Below are 13605 nucleotides of genomic sequence, written 5' to 3'. Positions count from 1 at the left end.
CACATTGAAGGAGGAAAAATTAAGGACAGAACTAAAATATCCAAGCCAAAGTCAACGACAAATAGAATCAAGGGACCTAAATTTTAACCATCTAAACTTAAAGGGGCCTATTCTACTGGGACGCCAGGGGGCAAAGGATGGTAGGATAGGATGTACTGATGCACTCTGGGTCATTGGTGGAAGGAAATTGACAAGGGTGGTGGGAATGGTCCTGATTCACTGTATATCTGAAATTCAACTATGAAGGACTCTGTAGATCACAATTGTTTCAATAAAATAAAATTTAAAGAACAAAAAAAATTAAAGGGGGATTAATAATTAAAAACATTGTAAGACATGTCATTGAGGGGACAAGAGAGATAGCATGGAGGTAAGGCATTTGCCTTGCATGTAGAAGGACAGTGGTTCGAATGCCGGCATCCCATATGTCCCTCAAGCCTGCCAGGAGTGATTTCTGCGAGTAGAGCCAGGAGTAACCCGAGTGCTGACGGGTGTGACCCAAAAACCAAAAAAATAAAAAATAAATAAAAATGTGATTGAGGGGGCTGGAGCAATAGGCGCAGCAGTAGGGTGTGCGCCTTGCATGCAGTTGACCTAGGACAGACTGCACGCGGTTCGATCCCTGGGGAATCCCATATGATCCCTAAGTCAGGAGCGATTTCTGAGTGCATAGACAGGAGTAAACCCCTGGGCGTCACCGGGTGTGACCCAAATCCCCCCCAAAAGTTAGTGGAGTCAGTTGATACTTAAATTAAGGAAGTATAGTAAAAGGGTAAAGTGCTTGCCATGCATTTAGCCAACCCTAGTTTGATTCCAAGGACCCCATATGGTCCCTAAGGCTGCCAGAGGAGAGATCTCTGAACCCAGAGTCAGCAGTAAATCCCGAGCACAGCTGAGTGTAGTCCAGAAACAAAAACAAAACAAAATTAAATTAAATGTGTGACAGTTTCAAAGCAAAGTCAGTTTGAGGAAAAGTGTCTGGGATCAGAGCTATTCTTAGTATTGTCTAAACAAATGTCTAATAAGGAAATGTTACCTAATACATCATTATCTATTTTGCTTTTTGCCAAAATGTATCAAATGTCAGGCCACTTGTAATACTTCATTTTAATACAACAGAGCATAAAGAAGAAAATGCTCGGGCCCGGAGAGATAGCACAGCGGCGAGATGCGGCGTTTGCCTTGCAAGCAGCCGATCCAGAACCAAAGGTGGTTGGTTCGAATCCCGGTGTCCCATAGGGTCCCCCGGGCCTGTCAGGAGCTATTTCTGAGCAGACAGCCAGGAGTAACCCCTGAGCACCGCCGGGTGTGGCCCAAAAACCAAAAAAAAAAAAAAAAAGAAGAAAATGCTCTGAACATTTACATGACGGAAAGGAGAAAAATGTCACGGGTAATGTCCCATTACAATATTTAACATTTCTCATTTAGGTTTACTACCTTTTAATGCTGGGTGTGAACAAAAACAAAACATGCAAAAATACATGCAAAAACCTAGGGATAATGGATGAAAGTTGCTACTGCAGATAATTTAAATCTTAATAAAACAAAACAAAACATTGCAGGAGGCAATTTCTTGCAGAGGCAAGAAACTTAACATCTGGGGCCAGAGAGATAGCATGAAGGTAGGGTGTTTGCCTTGCATGCAGAAGGACGGTGGTTCGAATCTTGGCATCCCATATGGTCCCCCAAACCTGCCAGGAGCTATTTTTGAGCATAGAGCCAGGAGTAACCTCTGAGCACTGCCGGGTGTGACCCAAAAACCACTCACCTCCAAAAAAGGAAACTTAACATCTGTTTTGTTAAAGCACATGCCTTGCCTTGCATGCAGGTGACCTGAGTTAGACCCCTGGCATCCTGTAAGATTCCAAGTCCACCAGCAGTGATTCCTGAACTCAGAGTTAGGAGTAAAACTCTGAGCATCACTGGTGTGCCCCAGAAACAAACGAGAAAAAAAGTGAGCACAGAACCAGGAGTAGCCCCAAAACCAACAAAACTAAAACAAATGGCTTAAAGTAACAATAGAATCTGCTACATAACCAAAAACTTAGTCGTTTATCTGTATTTTAGTAGAAACACTGCTATTAAAAGTCATTGGATCAGGGGCCAGAGAGATAGCACGATGGTAAGGTGTTTGCCTTTGCATTCGGCCAACACAGGACAGACCCCGGGTTCAAATCTGGCATTCCATATGGTCCCTGGAGCCTGCCAGGAGCAAATTCTGAGCACAGAGCCAGGAGTAATCCCTGAGCGCCACCAGGTGTGACCCCAAAAATACAACAACAACAAAAAGTCAGTGGTTCTCAAACTTTAGCTTGATTCAACATCACCTTGTTCAAACTGCTGGGTCCCATCCCCAGAATTCATCATCCATAGGCCTTTTGCAACATAAGCAACAAGAAAACTAAAAACTTAGTTTAACAAAAATTTTAAATTTACAGTTCAAGATCAACTGAGAAAGGATAAAAATGTCAAGAGGAATAAACTACCGAAAATGCTTAAACAGGGCCAGAACAATAGCACAGCGGGTAGGGCATTTGCCTTGCACAATCCCAGACATCCCATATGGTCCACCCAAATCTGCCAGGAGTAATTTACTGAGTGTGGAGCCAGCGCCACCAGATGTGGTTCAAAAAACAAAAACAGAAGAAAATAATCATACCAAGCTAATATCAATACCTATCTCCATCTCTCCCACACCTACTTAAAGATAAGGTCATTAGTCAATTCTATTCACCTTGATATTCATACTTTTAATACGTTTGTTTGTCTGGCGGCCATATCTAGCAGTGCCCAGGGATTACTCCTAGCTCTGCACTCTGCCAGCAGCCATGGAACTATATAAGATGCCGGGAATGAAAACTGAGCAGGCAACCGTCAAGGTTGATTCATCCAGCCTGATGAATCTCTTGTTTTTCTTTTTGGGGGGTGGAGGTGAGGGGACACATCTGGTAGTACTCGTGGCTTATTTCTGACAGGACTTGGGATTCCAATTGGTATGCAGGGGTATAAACCAGGTCAGCCATCTGCAAAAGGAAGTACCTTACCTTCTTACCTTCTGGCCTCTTGAACTAAAAAAATTTTTGAAGATAACAGACTTCCCAAGCAGTGCTCAGACGTTCATTAGAAGCACACAGAGTTCAGGTGTTCAGGGGACAGAGTTCAGGGGACCCTAGTGCTGAGAATCAAATTCAGGGCCTCTATATCCATATACAAAATGTGAACTCCAGTTCTCTATTCAATCTCCCAGCCCCTAAATTCAATTACTTAAAAAAAGTAAGCAGGTAGTTGAGGTTGTAACGGATTAGATAAATTCTAATTAACCTAAAAAGACCAGTATCATAAAATCTAGATTTTTAACTACTATATTTAAAAAAGAGGAGCAAAAAAACTAAAGGTTTTGAAACTACGAGGAAAAGAAATAAAACCAAGAATCATGTCTTCTGCTCTTTTAACAAAATTGGCAAATCCACATAAGGACCAGCATTTGCTAAACATTATGGCAGGAACAAAAATTAGCATGCTTATACATTCCTCAAATGTGTAGCACACAATACAGGGATTGTGTTGTGTCAATTTAAGCACTTGTCTATTACTGGTATAGACCGAAATTAAAATATCAGGGGCTGGAGTGATAGCACAGCTGTTTGCCTTCCACATGGCCAACCCAGGATGGACCCAGGTTAGAGCCCCAGCATCCCATATGGTTGGTCCCCTGAGCCTGCCAGGAGTAACCCTTGATTAACTTCAGGTGTGGCCCAACCCCCCCCCCCTCACAATCTAGGGCTGGAGCATACATGGGTAGAGCGTTTGCCTTCCAGGATATGCACCCAGGTTTGATCCTCACCATCCCAAATGGTCCCCTGAGCACCACCAAGAGCCAGTAGTAAACTCCTGAACATCACCAGGTGTGGCTCCAAACCAAATCTTAATAATCATCATCATCATCATCATCATCATGGGGTGAGGAGAGAATATGGGGATCCAATTATTTGCCTTGCATGCAGTTGCAGTGCAGTCCCTGATTTAAATCCCTTGTACTACCAGCTGTGGTCCCCTGACCATGGATATGGCTCTGTGTGTGTGTGTGTGTGTGTGTGTGTGTGTCCGTCCCACACACATATCTTTATTTATTATTAAATCACAAATCAAGAATTATAGGAAATCAGACTTAATCCACCTGCAGATAATCTGTTGATGCCCAAAAACACTCCCCCACCACCAATAAAAGGATGCAAATTTCAAGAAAAACTCAAAGTAACAGCAATCTATTTATTTATTAATGGGCCACACCCAGCGATGCTTAGGGGTTATTCCAGGCTCTACACTTACGAATCACTCAGCTCAGAGCATCAAACCCAGGTTAGCCACATGCAAGGCAAATGTCCTAACTAGCACTCTGCCAGCAAGCTTTCCATATTTCAATCTTTTCCTCCTAAAATTGCAAGCTTACTAATAACTAATAAAACAGAAAGATAGTTTACAGAAATTATTAATTTCAGCATAAACAGTAAACTATTAGTTTTGTAGCTTTTTTTATTTTGGTATTTGGGTCACATCCGGCGTCGATCAGGGGTTATTCCTGGCTCTGCACTCAGAAGTTGCTCCTGGCAGGCACGGGGCGCCACATGGGATGCCGGGATTCTAACCACTATCTGTCCTGGATCCGCTGCGCCCAAGGCAAACACCCTACCGCTGTGCTATTTCTCAGGCCCCTAGTTTTGTAACTTGATAAACTTGTCACATTAAACCAACATTATATGGATTGGGGGTTGATTTGTTTGGGGGGGCACACTCAGGTGCTCAAAGCTTATACCTGGTGCTTAGGGAATCACTTCTGGCAGAAATAAAGGGACCATCCACTGTGCAGAGGACTGAACCTGCATTAGGTATAAGCCAAATGCCTTACTGCTGTCTATATCTGGCCCTAGCGTTAGTTGTTTTCCGTTTTGGTGTTTTTTTAAATAAAAAATGAGAGGGGAGAGAAGCTGTTGGGGGAAGAGGGCATCAAGGAGGGTGAAAGTGGAAACGGGACATTGGTGGCCAGGAAATTCGAACTGGTGAAGGCTGTGCATTGTACTGCAAGACTAACTCAATCATGAACTTTATCTGTGGAGAAAAAAAACTATATTATGAACCACCTTGTAACCACGGTGTTTAAATTTAAAAAAAATGTTTAGGGCCCGGAGAGATAGCACGGCAGCGTTTGCCTTGCAAGCAGCCAATCCAGGGCCAAAGGTGATTGGTTCGAATCCTGGTGTCCCATATGGTCCCCCGTGCCTGCCAGGAGCTATTTCTGAGCAGACAGACAGCCAGGAGTAATCCCTGAGCAACGCCAGGTGTGGCCAAAAAAATAAATTTTTTTTAAATCTAGATGAATGATAAAGATTTATACAGTTCATATAAGGACTGGGAATGTGACTTGTGGTAAAGCACTTGTCCAGTGTCTCAGAGGTCTTCAATCTCCAGAACCCAAGATATGGAACATAGGCCTTGTAATCATGAAATGTCCCAATGTGGGTTGTAATAAGCAATTTATAAAAGAAATACCAATGCACTCAAACATATTGAAACTTTGATCTTATTAGTATGGAAAGAAAATTAACTTTATCTTCTAAATTTTTATCCAACTAACCACTAATGGCCAAGCATTAGTATTACTGTCCTGAAAGCCCTGTGGTGATCTTAGCAAATACTTAGAAAATAAAATATTATTTGATTCAGTAGCCCAATTTATTCTAAGGAAATATTAAAAGCTAGAGAGATAGTAGAGCAAGTGGAATAGTTGTCTTGCATGCGGTCAACTTGTTTTAAATCCCTGATGATCTGGGTTGGATCACAAGCACAGCATATGGTCCCCAGAACTTTGCTAGCTAAGCACAGAAGCAGGCCATGCATTAAGCTCTGAGCTCCACCTGTCCAACACAAAGTCCCAATCAGTAAATAAAAACACACGCAAATAACATATACCATTTGGAAGACTTATTTGTGAAGGTATTCTTATGTTTAATTTCTATAAAAAAAAAAAAAAAAGGAAAAACCAACAGCAGACTTACTTCAAACCAGCTCTAAAGATACATAATAAGAATTTGGAAAAAAAAATTCACTATTTTTGTCACCTGTGTTTCTCCACTTAAAACAATGATTCTGTTAGTAAAGAGTATGTATAGTGCACCTACATCTATAAAGCTAACTACAGCTCAAATTTTAGAGTCATCTCTCTGGTTGTCAGGCACTATTGTTTTTCTTACAATGTAAGTGCTACCTGTATAATTTGGGGGGGGGGTAGGTAAGGACGGGGGAAAGGCCACACCTGCATTGCACTCAGGAATTAATCCTGTCAAGCTGAGAGAACCATATGGGATAACAGGGATCCAACTCAAGCTGGCTGTGTATAAGGCAAATGCCCTTAGCACTGTACTGTTGCTCTGGCCCCAACACATAAAATCTACCAACATAAACATCCTTTAACATAGCCAGTAGAACATAATATGGGGGGGGGGGGTTGTTCTGAGAAAGGGAATACAACCTAATCTTCACTGATATTTTGAGATATAAACAAGAAACATACATGGCTTCAGAATCTAGGGTTTGGAACAACAGTATAACAAGGAAGGAAGGAAGGAAGCTTCCTTTGCACGCAGTTTAGCTGGGTTCTATCCCAGTATTCTATATGATCCCCAGAGCCTCAACAAAAGTGATCCCTGAACAAGAAGCCAGTCGTAGTAGTCACCTCTGAGCACAGCCAGGTGTGGCTTCAAAACCTGTGTCCGCGTGAAAATAAACAATTCAAGGTTTTAAAAGTTTTTGCCTGCTCAAAATAAAATGTCTCAGTTTAGTAACCAAAGAACCCAAACGGTCATGTGTCTAAATTCAGAAAGAGCAGTAATGTTTACTGTCCACAACTTTTATTTCCTCAGACTGAATTATCCCTATGAAGGGTTTGAATTCTCCAGTTTAGTTTAAAAACACCAGTATCAATTTTTTTCAACTATTATTTCAAGTAGGTACCGTAAAGAAATGGATCAATATTAAATATACAGTGCTGCTTACTAGACAACACAGTAAGACGATAAGCAATGACTAAACGGTAATTAATTCATTAGTATTTAGCCAACCGATTTTAAGAGAAGAAAAAGAACTGACATACAGGAAGGTAAAATAGTAGCTTGCTACGCTCAGGTAAATGGTGTAATCTTCCAAAAAATTGCACTAAATCAAGACTACAATTATATTGCTCAATAGTTCCCCAGACTTCTCATCCTTTCCCACCCCACTCCACTCCACTCCACTCCACCCCACCCCATGCAAATGAAAATCTTTGATTTCCGAAATGAAATCCGGAACCACTAGGTTAAAAGAGTTGGAGTGACTGACACCAAGCCTAACTTGCTGACCACGAAACAAATTACCCAAGAATTGGGGGGGGGGGGGGATAGAAAAAGAAAAGTCCCTGCTCTCTTATTCACAATAGAGTCTTGTCCGAGTTGCTGTAGTCGTTGGAGCTGCCAGACAGGGTTCGCATTCTACATTTAAAAACAACAACAACAACAACAAAAAACATGGCACTGCACTCTTGCAAACTATTCCAACATCTTCAAATAAGTCCTCTGGCACCACTGGAAGACGTAGCAGAGCAGCTGAGTCCCAAGCGACCAGCAAAGACGTCAAGAGATTCCAGCAGAAGCCTCGCCGTGGGCAGCAGAGGCGGCCCATCAACACCTCTTCCGAGAAGTCGCTCCCTTCCCCCACCACCACCCGGGGCCACCGACAGCACTCCCTCCCAAGCCTGCCAAGGAGATCCATTTCTTTTAGTAGCCGGTGTGGCCCGCTTGGGGCAACCGTACTCCAACCGACCAACAAGCTAAGCTAGCTGCTCTGAGGCCTGACTCACTCACCCCTTACCCCAAAGGGCTGCTACGCTTCTCCCAAGTTGGAGGGAGGGAGGGAGGTAGGGAGGGAGGCTCGGCTGGAGAGAAGCGGAGCAAGCCCCTAGGAGGGCCCGCAACCCCGGGGGTCCGTGCAAGGCGTTCCCCGGGCGCAGGAAGGACACACAGACGCTAGACCGGGGTTTGGGCCGGGATCGCCTTGTGCAAGACGAGTCAGTCCCATATCCAGCCAGCCGGCCTGCAAGGCAGGACTCGGAAAAGCACTACACTTCGAGAGCCCTTTGGCCTGGCTAGGCGGCCAGGTCCAGCGTCGCGATACCTTTCCGACAGCGCGCACTGGGCTGCGCACCAGGCCCGGGTTTGGGCCGGGATCGCCCGGTGCGAGACGAGTCCGTCCCATCCGGCCAGCAGGCCTGCAAGGCAAGACTCGGAAAAAGCAGCACTCAAGAGAGCCAGCAGCCCCTGTCCGGGCTCTCGTCGCGACATCTTTCCGACACCCTGCAATCCTGCCCGGCAGCAGCAGCAGCGGCGGCGGCGGCCACGGAGCAAGGAGGCCCCGCACGCACAGGCCCGGGTTTGGGCCGGGATCGCCTTGTGCAAGAGGGCTCAATGCCATGCAGCCGGCCTGCAGGGCAGGACTTGGAAAGGCACCACTGGGAGAGCCAGCAACTTGCCCGGCCCGGGTTTGGGCCGGGATCGCCCGGTGCAAGACGGGTCAATCCCGTGCAGCCGGCTCCTGCATGGCAGGACTCGGAAAAGCACCACTCGAGAGAGAGCCAGCACCTTGCCCGGCTCCCGTCGCGACACCTTTCCGACAGGCCCGGGTTTGGGGCCGGGATCGCCCGGTGCGAGCGAGACGAGTCCGTCCCATCCGGCCAGCAAGGCCTGCAGGGCATGTCAGGCCTCGGGAAAGCAGCGCTCGGCCTGTCCGACACCCCGCGGGGGCTGCGCACCAGGCCCGGGCCTGGGCCTGGGCCCAGATCTAGGCCCGGGTGTGGGTTCGGGTTTGCATGTGCGTCGGGGCCTGGGCCTGGAGGACCTGGGGCCCCTCACCTGGATGACCTCGTTGACCTCCCGGATGCATTCCACCATGTGCTGCAGGATCTGCTCGGCCGTGAGCACCTCGTAGCGGTAGTCGTCCTCCTGCTCGTGGCCGGGCCGACGCCGCCGCGCCCACGCCGCCTCCGCCGGGCCCTAGCGCGCTGCCGCCGCCGCCCGCCCACGCCGCCCACGCCGCCGCCCGTCTCCCCGCACAGCAGTCCGTCCGCTCGCCGCCGACGCCCACGCCCACGCCCAGCCCGGGCTGCACCAGCTCCACCTCGCCCAGGTCCAGGGTGTCATCGTCGGGCTCGTCGTCGTCGTCGTCCTCCTCCTCGGCGCCGCTGTCCTCCTCGCTGCACTCCTCGTCCTCGTCGAACTCGTAGTTGTAGCCCTCGTCCGAGTCCATGGTGCGCGCGAGGCGGGTGCGGGACGCCGAGGCGCGGCCCGGCCCCCGAGGAGCGCTGCTGGCTGGCGGGCCTGGCGCGGCGGCGGCGGCGGCGGCGGCTCCTCCTCCCCGGGCGCGGCGGTTGACGGTTGGCGGCGGCGGCGGCGGCGGCGGCGGGGAGGGCGGCGGAAGGCGGAAGGCGGAAGGCGCAAGGCGCGGCGCGACGGCGCGAGATGGCCCGCTGGCCGCCCGCCTCAGTCGGACGCGGCGGCTCCGCTCGTCTCCGCTCCTCTCCTCGCCTCCCGGGCCTCGGAGACCACCCCAGTCCCCGGCGCCTCCGCCACGGCCGCTGCTGCCGCTCCTGAGCCAACAAAGGGGCGTGCGTCACCGCGTCGCGCTGCGTCGCGCTGCGTCGTGACGTCACTCGCCCTCGCCCTCGCCCTCGCCGCCGCCGCCGGGCCCCGCCCCGACGCCGCCCCTGCGCGGGCCGCGGGGAGACCCCGGGGGAGGGAGCGAAAGAGGACGGAAGGAAGGGCGAGCGGCGGACTCCGCCCCCGCCCCCTCCCCCTCCCCCTCCCCCTCCCTCTCCCCACGGGTCGGGAAGCGCGCTAGGTTGGTCTCAGCTGAACCGAGCCGAGCCGAGCCGAGCACGCGCGCGCATGCGCATGCGCGCTCTCTTCCCGGCGCGCGCGTGCGTGCGTGCGTGTGTGCGTGTGTGTGTGTGTGTGTGTGTGTGTGTGTGTGTGTGTGTGTGTGTGTGTCTGTGTGTCTGTGTGTCTGTGTGTCTGTGTGTTTGTGCTGGGGAAGTTTGCTTTCTGGGGAGCCGACCAATGTATGTGTGGTATGTCTGGGGGACCCTCTAATGTGGGGTGACGTGTGTGTGTGTGTGTGTGTGTGTGTGTTTGTGTGAAGTTTGCTTTCTAGGGAACCTCTAATATGGATGGGGTGACCAGTGTGTATATGTGTGTGTGTCTGGGGGAGCCTCTAATGTGGGGTGACCAGTGTGTGTGTGTGCCTGGGGGGGAACCTCTATCTAATATGGGGTGACCAGTGTGTGTCTGTATGTGTGTGTCTCGGGAGCCTCTATCTAATGTGGGGTGACCGGTGTGTGTCTGTGTGTGTGTCTAGGGGGGAACCCCTGTCTAATGTGGGGTGACCAGTGTGTGTCTGGGGGGGAACCTCTATAATGTGGGGTGATCAGTGTGTGTCTGTATGTGTGTGTCTGGGGAGCCTCTATCAAATGTGGGGTGACCGGTGCATGTCTGTGTGTGTGTGTCTAGGGGGTAACCTCTGTCTAATGTGGGGTGACCAGTGTGTGTCTGGGGGAGCCTCTATCTAATGTGGGGTGACTAGTGTGTGTCTGTATGTGTGTGTCTGGGGAGCCTCTATCTAATGTGGGGTGACCAGTGTGTGTCTGGGGGAGCCTCTATCTAATGTGGGGTGACTAGTGTGTGTCTGTATGTGTGTGTCTGGGGAGCCTCTATCTAATGTGGGGTGACCGGTGTGTGTCTGGGGGAGCCTCTATCTAATGTGGGGTGACTAGTGTGTGTCTGTATGTGTGTGTCTGGGGAGCCTCTATCTAATGTGGGGTGACCGGTGTGTGTTTGTGTGTGTGTATTTGTGTTCGGGAAGTTTGCTTTCTGGGGAGCCTCTAGCTAATGTGGGTTGACCTGTGTGTGTGTGTCTGGGGAGCCTCTAATGTGGGGTGACCAGTGTGTGTGTGTGTTTGGGAAGTTTGCTTTTTGGGGAGCCTCTAGCTAATGTGGGGTGACAGTGGCCAGCATTTGGGGCCCCTTCTTGGGCTTCTGTGCCCTGGTGGAGCACTTGTTTATACCTTGTATTTTCATCAAGCCTTGAAGAATGTGATCTGATATGATATGATGGGGAGAGCGGGGGTGGGGTGTGAGGGCTGAATGGGCTGAATGAACTCAGCCAGCGTCTATTTAAAGTCTCCAGTCCACGTTTTTTTCCAAACGAAGCACTTCATGTGAGTGTCTTGTGTGATCTCCCATCTGGATGGAGCCGCAAGGCCCTTTTTGTAGCGAAGGCTGATACCACGGAACAACTTGGCCTAGTTTTCACGGCTAGGTCACCTTCAGCATCATTCACAACAGTGTTTTCTGAATGCAAAAGAGTCCTGAGAGAGATGATATATATAGATATAGATAAATATCAGGAAAGGTGCTTTCCTTGCATGTGGCGGACCCACCACCACTTTTGCTCCCTCACCACCTACCTGTGTGGACCCCATTTGCCTTGCATGTGGCAAGCCTCACTTGGGATCCCCAGCACCACAAAAGGTCTCCACCAGAACACAGAGCCAGGAATAGCCTCTGAGGACCTGGGATGTGGCCCCAAGACCAAAAAAAAAAAAAAAAGGCAAAATACCTCAAAATGTGCAAATTAAAACTTTTACTGTCCTACTTTGGTCCTTGATTATTTAATTGATTGAATACCATTTCTGGGGCAAACAAAGTATTGTTATCCCTCTTCTCCCCTCTCTGCAATGTTTGTTCCAACTGGGAAAAATCAGTAACACTTGCAATTATCCTAACCTTCTGTCTGTCTCTTCATCATACCTCTATGTCTACTATTAGACAGAGGTTCCCCCCCACTAGACACACACACACACACACACACACACACACACACTCAATTACTGAAGCTAAGTGTGGCCCTCCCCCCAAATATAAATAGACAAATCAAGGCAGGGGAACAGTAGAGTGTTTTTGCTGTCTCTAAGTTTGAATAATAGCAGTGTGTAATAGTCTTAAAACAGATGAATGAAATATATGAAGAATAGACTATGAAAGTACAGACCTATTATGAGGTTCTCTCAATAGCCCAGATGAAGCCAGAGTAATAGCACAGCAAGTAGGGCTTGCACACAGCCATGCACAATCCCTTGTGTCCCATATGGTCTCCAGAACCTGCCAGGAGTGATTTTTTTGAGCACAGAGCCTGGAGAAACACCTGTGACTACCAACGGTGGCCCCAAACAAAAACAAACAAAAAATAGTCCAGATGAATTTATCATATTGACGGTAGAATTATAACAGTGAAGATAATGGGAAGCACCCAGAGTCAAGTAAAAAAAATTGATGATGGGTGTGGGGGACACCCATTGATGTTCAGGAGTTACTTCTAGTTCTGAACACATTCTTGTTGGTGAAGGGGGTCATATGTGATGCCAGGTATTGAGGCCCAGTTGGCCTCATGCAAGGCAAGCACATTACCTGCTATGCTAGCTCTCCAACTCATAATCAAGTACAGTTTAAAGCAGAGCCAACAAACTTGCTTACATGCAGTTGATGTGCACAACTTGATTGTGCAGTTGATGATAGAGAAATCAAGAATGACTACTAGATTTGGGGCTTGTACTACTCTTTTTTATTTTTATGTGCATGTTAAAATATTGAGGTAAAGGTCCTGGGTAGGCAGTTCTATGAGTCACAAGAGTGACGTTCACAAGAAATTAGAACAGGAAATAGAATTTTACCAAATTTGATCCCTAAAGTATTAAGAAGAATTAAATGGGCCGAAGAGATAGCACAGCGGCAAGGCAAGTTTGCCTTGCATGCAAAAGGACGGTGGCTCAAATCCTGGCATCCCATATGGTCCCCCAAGCCTGCCAGGAGCGATTTCTGAGCTTAGAGCCAGGAGTAACCCCTGAGCGTTGCCGGGTGTGATCCAAAAACCAAAAGAAGAAGGAGGAGGAGGAGGAGGAGGAAGGAGGAGGAGGAGGAGGAAGGAGGAGAAGGAGGAGGAAGGAAGAAGGAGGAGGAGGAAGAAGAGGAGGAGGAGAAAGGAAGAAGGAGGAGGAGGAAGAAGAAGAGGAGGAGAAGGAGGAGGAGAAGAAGGAGGAGAAGAAGGAGGAGAAGAAGGAGGAGGAAGAAGAAGAGGAGGAGAGAGGAGGAGGAGGAGGAGGAGGAGGAGAAGGAGGAGGAGGAGGAGGAGGAGGAGGAGAGGAGAAGAGAAGAAGAAGAAGAAGAAGAGAAGAAGAAGAAAAGAAGAAGAAGAAGAAGAAGAAGAAGAAGAAGAAGAGAAGAAAGAAGGAGAAGGAGAAGGAGGAGGAGAAGGAGAAGGAGAAGGAGAAGAAGAAGAAGAAGAAGAAGAAGAAGAAGAAGAAGAAGAAGAAGAAAAGAAGAAGAAGAAGAAGAAAAGAAGAAGAAGAAGAAGAAGAAGAAGAAGAAGAAGAAGAAGAAGATTCTAAAGATTAAGTTTACCCGGTGACGCTCAGGGGTTACTCCTGGCTATGCGCTCAGAAGTCGCTCCTGGCTTGGGGGACCATAT

General features: G+C 48.5%; 1 protein-coding gene across 1 annotated transcript in view; it reads right to left on the bottom strand.

Moving 5' to 3' along the window:
* ARIH1 (ariadne RBR E3 ubiquitin protein ligase 1) overlaps window positions 1-9364 on the bottom strand; it is an 85565-nt gene extending 76201 nt beyond the window's left edge. The window contains 2 exon segments of the mRNA XM_049777865.1: window positions 8940-9045; window positions 9047-9364. Of these exon segments, the coding sequence (XP_049633822.1) occupies window positions 8940-9045; window positions 9047-9333 (393 nt within the window). The 5' untranslated portion in view covers window positions 9334-9364.
* Between the last annotated feature and the right edge of the window lie 4241 nt (window positions 9365-13605).

This window comes from Suncus etruscus, chromosome 1 (genome assembly GCF_024139225.1).
Source record: "Suncus etruscus isolate mSunEtr1 chromosome 1, mSunEtr1.pri.cur, whole genome shotgun sequence".
Classification (NCBI taxonomy): domain Eukaryota; kingdom Metazoa; phylum Chordata; class Mammalia; order Eulipotyphla; family Soricidae; genus Suncus; species Suncus etruscus.
This window is presented reverse-complemented; position numbering and strand designations above follow the sequence as displayed.